The 15,742-nt window shown below is 42.2% G+C and overlaps 1 protein-coding gene across 3 annotated transcripts in view; it reads left to right on the forward strand.

Moving 5' to 3' along the window:
• The window catches only part of LOC126237257 (glutathione S-transferase-like), a 150,552-nt gene that overhangs the window by 98,872 nt on the left and 35,938 nt on the right, over window positions 1-15,742 (forward strand). The window contains exons 2-5 of one of the 3 annotated variants that reach the window (XM_049947174.1): window positions 7,664-7,811; window positions 11,292-11,459; window positions 11,835-11,977; window positions 12,437-12,747. The exons of the other annotated variants lie outside the window; for them this stretch is intronic. Of the exons in view, the coding sequence (XP_049803131.1) occupies window positions 7,676-7,811; window positions 11,292-11,459; window positions 11,835-11,977; window positions 12,437-12,604 (615 nt within the window). The 5' untranslated portion in view covers window positions 7,664-7,675 and the 3' untranslated portion in view covers window positions 12,605-12,747. Of the gene's footprint in view, window positions 1-7,663; window positions 7,812-11,291; window positions 11,460-11,834; window positions 11,978-12,436; window positions 12,748-15,742 lie in introns of those variants that run through there. 3 annotated transcript variants of the gene reach the window in all.

Raw genomic sequence — 15,742 nt, forward strand, 5'->3', positions numbered from 1 at the left:
CCTTTTCCCTCTACACCAAAAGCAATCATTCATGATCATTTAATTATTATTGAATGTTGTTAGTAAAAAAGCGAAGGTGATTTCCATAATTACGTGTTATTAGTAACTAATAAATAACACCCAAAGACATTATTAACTATCGTGTCTTCGGTAACTCAGCAACAAATGAAGTATGATCGTCTGAGCAAAAAGTTAACATTAATTATTATGAAAACCCGAAATGTAGCCGCCTTTACAGTGAAGATGTTTGTGGCTGCTCCATCTGAGGTACGGATATAACGAATAGTAAGGCATGTACAGTAGATAACAACATAAACATCATACGTCAGAGAAGTCGACGACGGAGGGCGGCTACAAGTACCTAAGTAAATGCGCTTGACATTTTTCCTGGGCACAAATCGCTGCCTCACAAAAACAAATCATAATTAAAATCTCACAGTTGGTCAGCTGATCTGTTTAGATCCGAATGACAGGTTTAAACGCTGTTCTGATCACATCAGGAATTACTCAATAAATCAGTCTCTACCGGGAAACCGTCAACGATAGGCTCTCTTAAGCCCTGAGGCTCTTGCGTTTTATATAATGATGGAAACAACTTCCTCAGAGACGATAAAGTGTTCTAATTACGAAGATGCGTGCTTCATAGAAATTTTCTGCAGTTTTGTTTAGTATCTGAAAACATCCTTCATTTTGATATGCAGAGTGCTCTCTGAAAAGATTTCTATAAAACGCGTCTTGGTAGTCACTGCCGCTTTTGATCAGATGCAAATCATTCGAGCATAGGTCTCAAACTCTGAAGGAATAAGATTAGATCATCTCTTGTATTTGATAGTGACTCGGACTCCCTGGTAAGCAGCATTATCAATATCGCGTCTGAGGTAACGCGATCATCCAGCAGCTACGGTCCGTCACGGCTCCATAGATGGCGCAAGCAAGTTCGTTGGGTGCCCCGTGTTTCGCAGTTCTGCCTTTAAACGTACGCACGCGGTCACGTCTTGCACTTGCCTGATTTCCGTTGAAGCCTTCACACCGCGCCATTTGACGCTGTGCTCGTCTGTTGCTTGTTTAGGACTTCTCTCTTCCGGTACACATTCTTGACTGATCTTGCACGCTTACAATGTGCTGTACGAGTAACAAAGATAACTTTTTCAACAGAACGTTCTCTGAGAATGTTCTCAATTTGGTATGACTAAAAATTTCGAAGCATATTTTCTGACAGGGGAGTTCGTTCTCATTGCCTCTCGGCATGCATTGTCGTGCCGCCTCCGGCAGAGAACATACGCGTAATCTTACATTTCATTCAACTCGCTCAAACACGCAAAATATTCAGTGAACAGATATGAAACTGACATCAGTGTGTTCTAGAGGAGTTGCACTGCATTACGACGTTACCGAAATTTCGACACGCGAGAAACTTTTTTGTTTTGTAGTTATTTGAACACATTACGCAAACTAAATCATAATGTACATTAAATTTTCATCTTCTCCAATCTGGGACTCTGTCAGAGTTTTGTAACACGAGATTGTGTGTGTGTGTGTGTGTGTGTGTGTGTGTGTGTGTGTGTGTGTTCGTGCGCTTGTGTGGTGCATACGGGCGCTCAACGGCGAGTTTATCAGCTCCCTTACACACATTAAAGGAAACGAATGTGGAAAAAATCAGTGGAGTGTGATCATAAAGACAACGGCAAAGTATTAAAGATGCTATACAAGAGAATAAAATACAAGTAAAACGAGAAAGAAGCTGAAAGGAAGCCAGAGGATAATGTCACTGACTGGCCAATAACATGAGACAATGTTAGTTAAATGCGTCGCATAGTAGTCTACACGAGCGTCGAGCACTTACGCGGTCGTCCTTGCGGTGTTGCTACAGAAACAGGTAGCAATGTTCGTAAAAAAACAGTTATTAATTTTTCTCATCTGCCTGCTTATTTGTAGCACAACAAAATATAAGATTTACGCTGGGGCAAAATATGGTGAAGAACATCTCAAAATTTGAGTGAAACAGTTGTCTGACGTATACCTAAAGTCTTTTCCTACACTAGTCTGAAAACCTGGGTCGTTTCAACAGCACAAAACGTCTTTATTTTCGCTTCGTTTCAAAGGTCACTCCTCTCTTTTCATGCTTTTAGGGAAGGAATTCGTCACCGAAATAATGATTTCATTGTTAAACCTGTATAAACTTCTACAGCTTCTCTCTTCAATATTTCTTCGAGCTACGTACATCCTTTTTGCATTCTGAGAAACAGAAATTCTGCCATTTTAGTAAAAAAATCGATAAAACTTAACCTCACCCAAACTTACTCAGCTCGAAGTATGCTGCAGAGCTCACTTCAGAAACCGCTTTTGAGAAATTTCTCTAGTATTATTCTTACGAAATCGGAGACATATTCTTCTCGTTGAGCAACAACTTCCGAACTTGTACCCAAGTTCAGAACATTCTCAGATGATGTATATCCTCCGACTTGCTTTATTCATGTGAACCCGAGCATGTTCTCCGAAATTCCAAGAATAATGTACATTGTCCGTTTTATTCAAACGACCCAATGAACTTGCTGTGTTTTGAACTCAGATCTAAACGGCCGTTCACTTCGGAAACTTAGCAGTCCGCAACTCGCAATTGCTATTTGTTCCACCGGTCAACGCCTCACTGTGATACTGAACTTTCCTGCGTACGTCAAGTATGATAGAAAAACGTCATCCGACCACACAGTTTTATGTTTGCTGTGGTTTCACTAAATCACTATTTCGGGTGGAGGGGTGGTAACTTTACATAGGATATCACCTATTTCTCTCCATCCTTGTGAAACTATGTAATGTACTCCATCTGTTATGGCGTTGTCATTACTTCGTCTTTAATGATCTTGTCATCAACGAAACGTTAAAAACCTGCGGCCTTAATTCGTTCAAATATCTAGAATTTTTTTGCCAATCACGGTAAAACAATGTACACTCCTGGAAATTGAAATAAGAACACCGTGAATTCATTGTCCCAGGAAGGGGAAACTTTATTGACACATTCCTGGGGTCAGATACATCACATGATCACACTGACAGAACCACAGGCACATAGACACAGGCAACAGAGCATGCACAATGTCGGCACTAGTACAGTGTATATCCACCTTTCGCAGCAATGCAGGCTGCTATTCTCCCATGGAGACGATCGTAGAGATGCTGGATGTAGTCCTGTGGAACGGCTTGCCATGCCATTTCCACCTGGCGCCTCAGTTGGACCAGCGTTCGTGCTGGACGTGCAGACCGCGTGAGACGACGCTTCATCCAGTCCCTAACATGCTCAATGGGGGACAGATCCGGAGATCGTGCTGGCCAGGATAGTTGACTTACACCTTCTAGAGCACGTTGGGTGGCACGGGATACATGCGGACGTGCATTGTCCTGTTGGAACAGCAAGTTCCCTTGCCGGTCTAGGAATGGTAGAACGATGGGTTCGATGACGGATTGGATGTACCGTGCACTCTTCAGTGTCCCCTCGACGATCACCAGTGGTGTACGGCCAGTGTAGGAGATCGCTCCCCACACCATGATGCCGGGTGTTGGCCCTGTGTGCCTCGGTCGTTTGCAGTCCTGATTGTGGCGCTCACCTGCACGGCGCCAAACACGCATACGACCATCATTGGCACCAAGGCAAAAGCGACTCTGATCGCTGAAGACGACACGTCTCCATTCGTCCCTCCATTCACGCCTGTCGCGACACCACTGGAGGCGGGCTGCACGATGTTGGGGCGTGAGCGGAAGACGGCCTAACGGTGTGCGGGACCGTAGCCCAGCTTCATGGAGACGGTTGCGAATGGTCCTCGCCGATACCCCAGGAGCAACAGTGTCCCTAATTTGCTGGGAAGTGGCGGTGCGGTCCCCTACGGCACTGCGTAGGATCCTACGGTCTTGGCGTGCATCCGTGCGTCGCTGCGGTCCGGTCCCAGGTCGACGGGCACGTGCACCTTCCGCCGACCACTGGGGACAACATCGATGTACTGTGGAGACCTCACGCCCCACGTGTTGAGCAATTCGGCGGTACGTCCACCCGGCCTCCCGCATGCCCACTATACGCCCTCGCTCAAAGTCCGTCAACTGCACATACGGTTCACGTCCACGCTGTCGCGGCATGCTACCAGTGTTAAAGACTGCGATGGAGCTCCGTATGCCACGGCAAACTGGCTGACACTGACGGCGGCGGTGCACAAATGCTGCGCAGCTAGCGCCATTCGACGGCCAACACCGCGGTTCCTGGTGTGTCCGCTGTGCCGTGCGTGTGATCATTGCTTGTACAGCCCTCTCGCAGTGTCCGGAGCAAGTATGGTGGGTCTGACACACCGGTGTCAATGTGTTCTTTTTTCCATTTCCTGGAGTGTATTCACCTCGCGCATTATCTTCGCCATTACGATTCCTTAGGTTACAATTCTTTTTCTTCTTCATTTAAACTTCAGGGAGTAAGCCCCTCGCCTGTTCCAATCACAGTATAGTCATCTTGTCTATGGTATTCCCACATGTCATCTACGTGTGGTTTGTAGTTCACTACTTGTTACATTAGTCTTCCTTCGGGCATCATATAGGTGCATTCAATCTATTTTACTCTTTGTTTTCGCTACGGTCGCAGGTTCGAATCCTGACTCGGGCATGGATTTGTGTGATGTCCTTAGGTTAGTTAGGTTTAATTAGTTCTAAGTTCTAGGCGGCTGATGACCTCAGAAGTTAAGTCGCATAGTGCTCAGAGCCATATTTGAACTCTTTGTTTTACTAATTCGTTTACTGAATAAAATACCAGCTTAGTTCTGATTCCTACAAGTCTTATCTGATTTCTTAGATTACAGCCCTTAGTGCATCACATATTATTATTACGTCTTGCTTTCGAATTCTCCGCGACTGTGCGCCGTATGACGAAACGGGTGTAGCCATTGTTTTACAATGTTTTATTTTTATTTATTTCTGCATTTTTTTGCTTTATGTTCTTTGTATTGTACCACATATCATCTGAGTTCTGTTTAATTTATTCTGTATGTCATTTTCAAAGTGGTAGCCTAAGTTACAACTTAAAATGAGAACTTTTTCTAAAAATGACTCTTTTGCAGTACGTTGGAGCGTATAAGGTCTTTTCCTTTAAAAGACTTTCAAATGTGTGTGAATACCTAAGGGACCAAACGGCTGAGGTCATCGGTCCCTATACTTAGACACTACTTACACTAACTTTTGCTAAGAACAACACACAGCCCATGCCCGAGGGAGGACTCGAACCTCCGGCGGCAGTGGCCGCGCAATCCGTGACTTGGCGCCTCTAACCACGCGACTACTCCGCGCGGCTTGAAAGACGTAATCTTATTGTGTGTCAGATATTAAAATTGTAGACAGTGCATGTGTGCTCTGGAGTCTGCTATTGCTGGTTGAGGAAAACTAGAAAATGTAATGGATGCTGACTTGAAGGAATGTCCAGCGTCATTTAGCATTAAATTGCAAAACTTATTCATCATTCAGCTTGAAAGCAGCAGCAGTTGCACTCCTCCCAAACCCCACCCTCACCAGCAAGTATTCAGAGTACCCTCTTCCAACTCTTAGACGTACATTTAAAGAAAGTCCTAAAAACTTACTTGCGTAATGTTTCGTTACGATCTCGTGACAGCCTTCGACTGACGAAGATAATAAGTTTGATACTGATATCCCATTACATATTGGGTCGCCTCCATAGCCGATATCATGTGGTAGAACCGAAACTGGCAATGGAGACCCTTGCGCCAAGCAATTACGCGACCCCTGCCAGCAAAATTCAGACACTAGAACATAGACTTTTGCACAAACGGCAATTAGCCGTGGAACTGGACAGTAAAGAAACGCACGCAAGAATCGTGCAGCACCACATACGATTGTAACACACATTTTGAAGTCGACTTAGTGACATTTCCCGAACGACAAGTATAACACTTGAAACTGTGTATGTTTCTTGCGCACCATTACCGGCCAAGACATCTAGGATTTTGTTATACACCTCTCAATATAACACAGTTAGATGATGAATCGTTTCCAGCACAAATGTCAGTAAATCTTTTAGAACTATTCACATATATGCAGTAACAAGTAAGTGCGACGGTTTACAGATGTAGTGACTAGTCTCATGAACACAACGAAGAGGGGACGATCAGTATAAATTTTATCTGTTCATTATTATTTAATTAATGCGTACTCCGTTATTTCTTTAAAGGGAAGTAATTCAGTTCTATTACATTTAAAAATTTCATTCTGAAGTATGATGAAATAGAAAGCAAAGAGGTCTGCAGCAGACTAGACATTGCACACACCAATATTCGGGGATTAAATCGTAAATCTATCCTCCGTTGCTGGAGCGACGGCAAGTTGGTGATCAATTGGTCGGATCTCGCCTCACCCACAGCTTTATTCGACAGGAGTAGGCTACGTCCCACCACCTGGATCCACCCTCTCCCTTCCTAGTTTGGTCATCACTTCAAAATTCACTCAACAGCAAACTGCTCTCATCAGGTATTTGACACGACTCCCCCAGTATGTCAATGAGAGATGCCGCCTTATACGAAGAAAGAAAACCTTCCTAATTAGGCAGCTAAACTTAGACCACGTGACCTCCCAGCCAACAATGCCAAACAACAACTTTATTTAGGACATAATTTCATTTGTTTCCAATAATAGTTAATGAGTATTTCCTCGTAGCATTTAGTCTGAAACCGAGGGGGCACAGTGGTTAGCACACTGAACTCGAATTCGGGAGGACGGCAGTTCAAATCTGCGTCCGGCCATCCAGATTTACACTTTTCGGTGATTTCCCTAAATCGCTCCAGGCAAATGTCGGGATGGTTCCTTAACCTTGCGCTCTGTCTCTAATGACCTCGGGACGTTAAACCCAGTCTTGCTTCCTTCCTTCCATTCAGTTTGAATAAGTAAACACTGCAAGAATGTGTGTGGCAGATATTTGTCTTTGTAATGCTTAGCTTAATTACAACTTTAAAGTGAATTTGTTGCTCTCGTGGAGGACTAACAACACTTATCACAGCTTTCGTCATACAACTGAACATTTCTTAGTATGAAGTAAGCTAATTCGTCGCATACTGACAATACAACGCACGGAATAAAAGTCCTTAATTTTTTTCGTATATACACACACTGTGATACACGATTTATAATGTTAATTACAACTGAAATAGATGAGTCCTCTACAGTATAATAGCTTACTGTTCTTTGTTAATACTGATGATGACCAGTACGAGAAGCATCCTTGAACGATACTGACTTTATACGATTGCCTGAAATCCAACCCATTGGAGATTTGGATCGCTATTAAACAGCAGTAACAAGTCATTTAAATAATTTCACATTTCTAGCTCACAGCCTACGCTACACTTGCATCTTAGTTGTCAATTTTTTCTCGTACTGATATTGTCTGTACATGTGCACCTTTCATTTCATGCAGTATGAGAGGTCATAAACTGTGACGTCCACAAAGAGACAGACCTTCCCTCAATACCCCATAATTTCCTATTCAAGCAAGACTTACTTAATATCCGTATGTTGCACATCTGAGCTTGTCTTAACTAACAGATGTGTGCAATAATAGATAAATATCACTACGAGCTAATACCCAATTCTTCAGTCACAATTGTTTCTTTCATAAACCTCTGATTTTCAGCTTGAACTGGAGATGGCACCGAAATACAAGTTAACTTACTTCCCTATAATGGGTCTGGCTGAGCCAATACGTTTCCTGCTCTCATACGGAAAGATTGAATTCGAAGATGAACGATTTGATAGAGACAACTGGCAATCTTTGAAAGAATGTAAGTAAAAACTTTTATCTTTCAACGTCTTGGCTTGAGACTACTCTTCTCTTATCTGGTGCAGAATGAGGAAACTAATTGGTCTTTAAAAATGCTGAAATTGAGTTCACTGCAAACAGAGGAGCAAGTACTGCATACCTAGGAGTGTAATTTGCTAAATTCAGTAATTACAAACTCTGTGTAATAGAAGTGGTGGTGGTGGTGGTGGTGGTGGTGGTGGTAGTAGTAGTAATAGTAATAGTAATAGTAGTAGTAATAGTAATAGTAGTAGCGCACAAAATGATGCTGAAATAATTTACTACATATATTAATTTCCTTATCGTTTCGATTGCAGTCAGTGAAAATAGAAATAAGTCGAAATATTACACAAAAGTGATACTGAAAAACAAAGAAACAAGTGTGTTGCATACTGGACGACTCTGCTAAATTGGGGCAAACTACAGGAAACGGCACGTAAGAGGATAAGGAGTAAAAAATGTCAAATGTACATATGGCTGGAAGTGCATTTCAAGGAGGTACACCCACTTGCTGGTGGAGATAAAAGATCTTCGCCAGTGCCCCATTATCAGCACCAAACAGGCAGCCTACCATCAGGGAAGGGGCTAAGCCACGAGATCGCGTGGAACATCCTCCACGATATTTGCCGCTATCTGTATCTTCTCAAACGAGTGCAGGCCTTATTACCTAAGGATGGTTTTCTCGCTGGTTCGTTACACCAGCCACCACGGTGTTGCGATTTCTGTCATACACCCTAGTCGACGATGTGGCTACCTTTACGAGAGATGGTATCGTTAACGTTTACATTTACCTGTGAGCTGAGGAGAATTCCCATGGTATGGTAGTAGCGAATCGTCAGCAGCGGTTCAGCTTCGGTGTGTGGGCGGGGATTACTGGCGCCCACAACGCCTCACGGTCGAGGCACATCTGCACATGTTACGTCCCCAGCTGAAAGTCATTCTTTGCTGATACGAAGAGAAATGTGGCTACTAAATGATGGTGTTCCAGCTCACTGACCTCTTGGTCTGTAGTGTAATACACTAGTACACACAGTACCTTCCCGCTTCCCTCGTGTGTTCTTATGTGTGCTTTCAATCATTGAAACCTACTCTGTCAAAGACTTTTCATCTTCACCTTCAAGTTCGTGTACCTCTCTTGGAGGACAGTTTTGCTTCTTGTGATATCAGGGATAGTTTCATGCAGTTTGTCCCCTTTTAGGAGAACCACCCTGTACATAGCTTGTAAGTTCTTATTTAGAGAATTTTCACTTCAAATGACATGACATGACATGACATGACATGACATGACATGACAGTGAGATTATAACAACGAACTGTGCTATTTTGATACGGTTATCTGCCCTGAAGTGATGAATGAAAATTTGTACAAAAGTTGGGTTCGAACCCAGGTCTCCTTCTCACTAAGCAGATGTGCTAAACACTACATCATCCTGGCACAATGGTTTTGCAAAATGGCTCTGAGCACTATGGGACTTAACATCTGAGGTCATCAGTCCCCTAGAACTCAGAACTACTTAAACCTAACTAACCTAAGGACATCACACACATCCATGCCCGATTCAAGATTCGAACCTGCGACCGTAGCGGTCGCGCAGTTCTAGACTGAAGCGCCTAGAACCGCTCGGCCACACTGGCCGGCACATTGGTTTTGCACAACTGCATGGATTCCTCTAATACGGCTCCCTCCTCAACCAAACTTTACAGTCACAGATTAGCCCTCTTGGTATTACACTTAAACTCTGCAGTTCTGCTCGAGTTAGGGGGTTACACTAGGTGGGCTGAGGTGTGAATGGGAACTTAGTTTGAGGAGGGAGATGCGCTGAAGTAGTCCGTGCAGTTGTGCAAAGCCATTGTGCCAGGGCAGCATAGTGGTTAGCGTACCAGCGTAGTGAGCGGGAGACCCGGGTTCAGATCCCGACCTTAGAACAAATTTTCATTCGTAGCTTCAGTCTGCCTGTATACATCATAGGAGTTTGAAGAAAGACTGTGGAATAATATAGTTACATTTATTGTCTACACGTTTTCGTTTGTAAGACACACCAGATTACCTTATTACAACGAAGCTATACAATGCAAAATTTGCAAGGTTTTCTTCTTGCCAGAGACCTTGACATTTTTTATTTTATTGACATGAGCACATAAACCAGCGAGCCTTAACTTTATGACCACGTACTTAATAGCGTGTTTGCCTAACTCTGAAATGCAACACTGTAGCGGTTCTACGTGATATGGATTCGACCAGTCCATCGTACGTTTCTGGAGGAATGTAGTAGCAGATGTCTACGCACAGGTCACGCAATTATCATAAATTAAGGGCTGGTGGTTAACAGTAGCGGAGTTCATGCTCTATAATGTCCCAGATGTGTTCCATTCGGTACAGGTCGGGCAAATCTGTTGGTCAAGACGTAAATGCTCGTCAAACCAGTGTAGCAATAATTCTGGCCCAGTGACATTGCTGGAAGATGCCATCAGGAGAGATCAAGCGTGAAGAGATGCTTGTGGTTCACAATAACGTTCACTTAGTCGACAGCTCTCATGGTACCTTCCGATACTACCACAGTTCCCTTGGAAGCCAAAGTGAATGCCCACCAAAGCATAACACTGGCCCCACAAGCCTGCGTCTGTGGTAGGGTGCCTGTTTCGAGCAGCCGTTCTCCTGGTTGGAGCACCATGTTCAACAACAGGCACTAAAGGGTGTCCTCCAAAACACTTGTACCTGGTTCGGCATTGTCCTCAGTCTTCAAATCCGCCACAAATCGCCACGTCTCCTGGTTTACACAATGGGCAAGCCTCCGTCTCCATACTCTGTAGTGAGGCCACTTTGTCCAACACCAAGTCGCCTACTCGTGGACTCACCATCATTCAATTAGTTTCCATAGATGCTCTACACAGTAGCACCTGAACAGCCAACCATTTCGCCATTTCTGAGAAGACGTTTACAGGCGCAAGGCCATAGCGATCTGCCCTTTGTCAAAGTCACCTATGCCTGTGGATTTCCCCATTGTCACTAGAATAATTCCTCATTCGTCTGTCCTGCGTATATATTTACTGTACTGCGTCAGGAGTTCGTAACGTCACAAGGCGACATTCAATTTCGCGATGGGTATGGGTCATAATGTTTTAGCTCGTCATGGTAAATTTTAGATGCTGCGACAAATAATTTACTTGACCAGACAGTATTTTTCTGAAGCACAATGATTTTGACTACTGCTGTTGTGGTGTCTCATATGAACAATGTCAGGTTTGAGTTCCACTGCTCACACTTAAGTTAGGCGATTTTCTCCACTAAGAATACTAAAGTAAAACTTTAGCACATTACCTTTAGTTGATACTCGCACCATATTCAGAAATTACCTTGTTATACAACAAGAAGGATTAACTCCTGGATGTGGCAGGATTACAAAAGAAAGCTGCGCCTTATTTCTGCTAGAAATGTTGCTAATATTTTTTTTTCTTTGTCAAGCAATGCCTTTTGGGCAAGTTCCAGTTCTTGAAATTGATGGGAAGAAGCTATGCCAGTCTACTGCTATTTGCCGTTACTTAGCCAAGCAAGTGGGCCTGTCTGGGGCTAACGACTGGGAAAATCTCCAGATTGATATGGCTGTTGATACAGTATCAGACATACGAATGAGTAAGTTTAATGTTTACATTCACTGAAAGATTTTGCGTTTCTTTATTTACATTGCACTACATGCTGTGGAAAATCGCCACTGACAACCGATATTAAGCACAGGTAAACATAAATAAAAAATGTAACATCATAGTTCTGTTTTTGGAGTACCTTATTTCAAATTGTCTGAAGACATACATTTGTCAAATATAAAGTATACGTCACAGCTAACCTGTAATTTTAAAGAAGTGTTTGAGTAATAAATGGGATGATGTACATCTAAAATATCCTCGTTTGTACTGAGATATAATTTTTTAAACTAGTTTAATAATTTTTAAGTTAAAAATCGCAAAGTATCTGTGCATATATTATTTTAATATTTACTTCTGCTTGTAGAAATAATAAGTCCTGCATATGAGACAGATGAAGCCTTAAAGGAAAAGAAGAAAGCAGCAGTCATAAATGAAAGCTTAGCGTTTTTGTTGCCAAGACTTGACAAGTTGGTGAAGGAAAATGGAGGTTTTCTAGCAAATGGCAAGGTAAGCTGAAACAAATTGAAATTTATAAGCTATGGATACTGAAATAAGTTGAGATATCCTTTTAAATAATGCAGTTGCCTGGTAATCGGCACTGTTAAAATATGTGATGATGAAAATTATTGTATTTGGTAGTTTATCCATACACAGTGGACACAATTATTCGCAAAAGAAATGGCAACATTTTTGTAGCATGTTTTAACTTATTTTAATACTTTTACTTTTTAAGGTAGATAGCAATACTGGCACTATGTTGACAATGTATGTGATTGTTCATAAACGCATCACACTAGGGACCTAAAATTCTATAGTGCTTATTATATGTTTTCAGAATTGCCGGAAATTTATTTTGAGAGTTATTATAGATGTTGTAGACTGACTTAGTACACATCAATTTTATTCACATTATTATGAACTGAGGAACTTTCTGTTTGTATGCTAATGTGAAGGACTTGGTTTCAGCTCTCGTGGGCAGACCTCTATTTTGTAGCTCTGCTCGACTTCCTCACGTTCTTAATTGGGTTTGACATAACAAAAGATTATTCAAACCTTTCTGCACTTAAAAATACCGTAATTGAAATACCAGCTATTAAAGAGTGGATTGCCAAGAGACCGAAAACTGAGAGATGAATGCAGTGTCTCAATTTTATGTTGAATATGTGTTTGCTTACAAATTTGAATTGTTCTGCACTGAAGCATTCATTATGTATTGTAAAACTGTGATACCCCATTGTAAGTGCCAGAAGATATAATAAATTTTCTTCTAAAATCGATATGTCAATACCTTTTTATTTATGTGACTCAGTCGAAAACACAGCACTGGGGAGCTTTCAAACGTATGGGTTAAGTTTTGGAAATGTGTGGACTGTTTCTGGTTCACCCACCAACTACATTCTTGCTCGACACACAAAACCCTGATCTTCTGTAGTTACACTTTATTTATACTAGTATCTATTTCTCCACAAATCTTTTGGGTTGTAGACATCATCATGTTGGTGCATTTTAGAACATGACACAAGTCAGAGTTTTATGGAAATTCTGTCGTGGGAGGTCTACCAACTTGCTCATATCATGGAGAGATAGTGTTGGATGTATGGAACCCAGTAAATGTGTATTAGTCTGAAATGTATGTGCGAGTGGATGTAGGTCAAAAATTCCTTCTATGAAATGTGAACTTGTATAGTCCATCTCATTAGAAGGTAAGTGAAATTTTAATTTTCATATTTAGAACTAAAGTACTGTAAACAAATATTCTCTAGGGTATGGAACTTATGAATCATAATTTTGTAGTGTAACGGATATTTCAATAGAAAGAAATCTGTAATAACTCCTTCAAAGTGATATTGTACGAAAACGTACCACTCATTCAGTCCTAGGTAACACGAATTTTGAAACATGATAAAACTTTGATTTTTTACGTTAGTCGTACTACGAAGTTTGTGTAGCTGGCGGAATACAGATGTTTTTGCTTTAAAACAGAAAAAGCTTTTTGTTGGGGAGTTCAAGTCTTCAAGATTCATTCAGTGTCATATAACACTGCCTGAAATAGCTGTTGTTACTGGAGTATCTACATATAGCTGTGCCCAAGACTTGGGTATGAGTGGAATTTATTTTTGACTTATAAAGCTTCATTGTACACAGTTTCTGAAGTAGTATGACTGGGGACATGAACAAAAAGCCACAAAGAGTTGGCCATGCAAAAAGCTGACTCTAAGATCCATGCCCGCAACACATACTATCTGGCATTGTGCTTAGTTTGTGGTCCGAGCATAACATAAGCTCACCGGGAAATGTGCATGTTTAAAATAAAATGGTAAATTACGATGAATAAGTCGTATTCATGGAATAAAAACTAGCTCGTCTGTGCTACTTTCCTTACAAATTTCCCCTTGTATGGTGGAACGTTGGAAAGATGTAACTTCAATTCTCTATGAGGAAAGAGTTGTAATGCATGAAACTCTCGATCAGAGTGACGCTACATCTAGCTTTTGGAAGGAGTTTCCAAAGAGCAAGTTGAAGCCTATTCTACATCTACATCTACATCCATACTCCGCAAGCCACCCGACGGTGTGTGGCGGAGGGTACCCTGAGTACCTCTATCGGTTCTCCCTTCTATTCCAGTATCGTATTGTTCGTGGAAAGAAGGATTGTCGGTATGCTTCTGTGTGGGCTCTAATCTCTCTGATTTTATCCTCATGGTCTCTTCGCGAGATATACGTAGGAGGGAGCATTATACTGCTTGACTCTTCGGTGAAGGTATGTTCTCGAAACTTCAACAAAAGCCCGTACCAAGCTACTGAGCGTCTCTCCTGCAGAGTCTTCCACTGGAGTTTATCTATCATCTCCGTAACGCTTTCGCGATTACTAAATGATCCTGTAACGAAGCGCGCTGCTCTCCGTTGGATCTTCTCTATCTCTTCTATAAACCCTTTCTGGTACGGATCCCACACTGCTGAGCAGTATTCATGCAGTGGGCGAACAAGCGTACTGTAACCTACTTCCTTTGTTTTCGGATTGCATTTCCTTAGGATACTTTCAATGAATCTCAGTCTGGCATCTGCTTTACCGACGATGAACTTTATATGATCATTCCATTTTAAATCACTCCTAATGCGTACTCTCAGATAATTTATGGAATCAACTGCTTCCAGTTGCTGACCTGCTATAATGTAGCTAAATGATAAGGGATCTTTCTTTCTACGTATTCGCAGCACGTTACACTTGTCCACATTGAGATTCAATTGCCATTCCCTGCACCATGCGTCAATTCGCTGCAGATCCTCCTGCATTTCAGTACAATTTTCCATTGTTACAACCTCTCGATACACCACAGCGTCATCTGCAAAAAGCCTCAGTGAACTTTCGATGTCATCCACAAGGTCACTTATGTATATTGTGAATAGCAACGGTCCTACGACACTCCCCTGCGGCACACCTGAAATCACTCTTACTTCGGAAGACTTCTCTCCATTGTGAATGACATGCTGAGTTCTGTTATCTATGAACTCCTCAATCCAATCACACAATTGGTCTGATAGTCCAGATGCTCTTACTTTGTTCATTAAACGACTGTGGGGAACTGCATCGAACGCCTTGCGGAAGTCAAGAAACACGGCATCTACCAGTGAACCCGTGTCTATGGCCCTCTGAGTCTCGTGGACGAATAGCGCGAGCTGGGTTTCACACGACCGTCTTTTTCGAAACCCATGCTGATTCCTACAGAGTAGATTTCTAGTCTCCAGAAAAGTCATTATACTCGAACATAATACGTGTTCCACAATTCTACAACTGATCGACGTTAGAGATATAGGTCTATAGTTCTGCACATCTGTTCGACGTCCCTTCTTGAAAACGGGGATGACCTGTGCCCTTTTCCAATCCTTTGGAACGCTACGCTCTTCTAGAGACCTACGGTACACCACTGCAAGAAGGGGGGCAAGTTCCTTCGCGTACTCTTTGTAAAATCAAACTGGTATCCCATCAGGTCCAGCGGCTTTTCCTCTTTTGAGTGATTTCAATTGTTTCTCTATCCCTCTGTCGTCTATTTCGATATCTACCATTTTGTCATCTGCGCGACAATCTAGAGAAGGAACTACAGTGCAGTCCTCCTCTGTGGAACAGCTTTGGAAAAAGACATTTAGTATTTCGGCCTTTAGTCTGTCATCCTCTGTTTCAGTACCATTTTGGTTACAGAGTGTCTGGACATTTTGTTTTGATCCACCTACCGCTTTGACATAAGACCAAAATTTCTTAGGATTTTCTGCCAAG

The sequence above is a fragment of the Schistocerca nitens genome, chromosome 2 (assembly GCF_023898315.1).
Source record: "Schistocerca nitens isolate TAMUIC-IGC-003100 chromosome 2, iqSchNite1.1, whole genome shotgun sequence".
NCBI lineage: Eukaryota > Metazoa > Arthropoda > Insecta > Orthoptera > Acrididae > Schistocerca > Schistocerca nitens.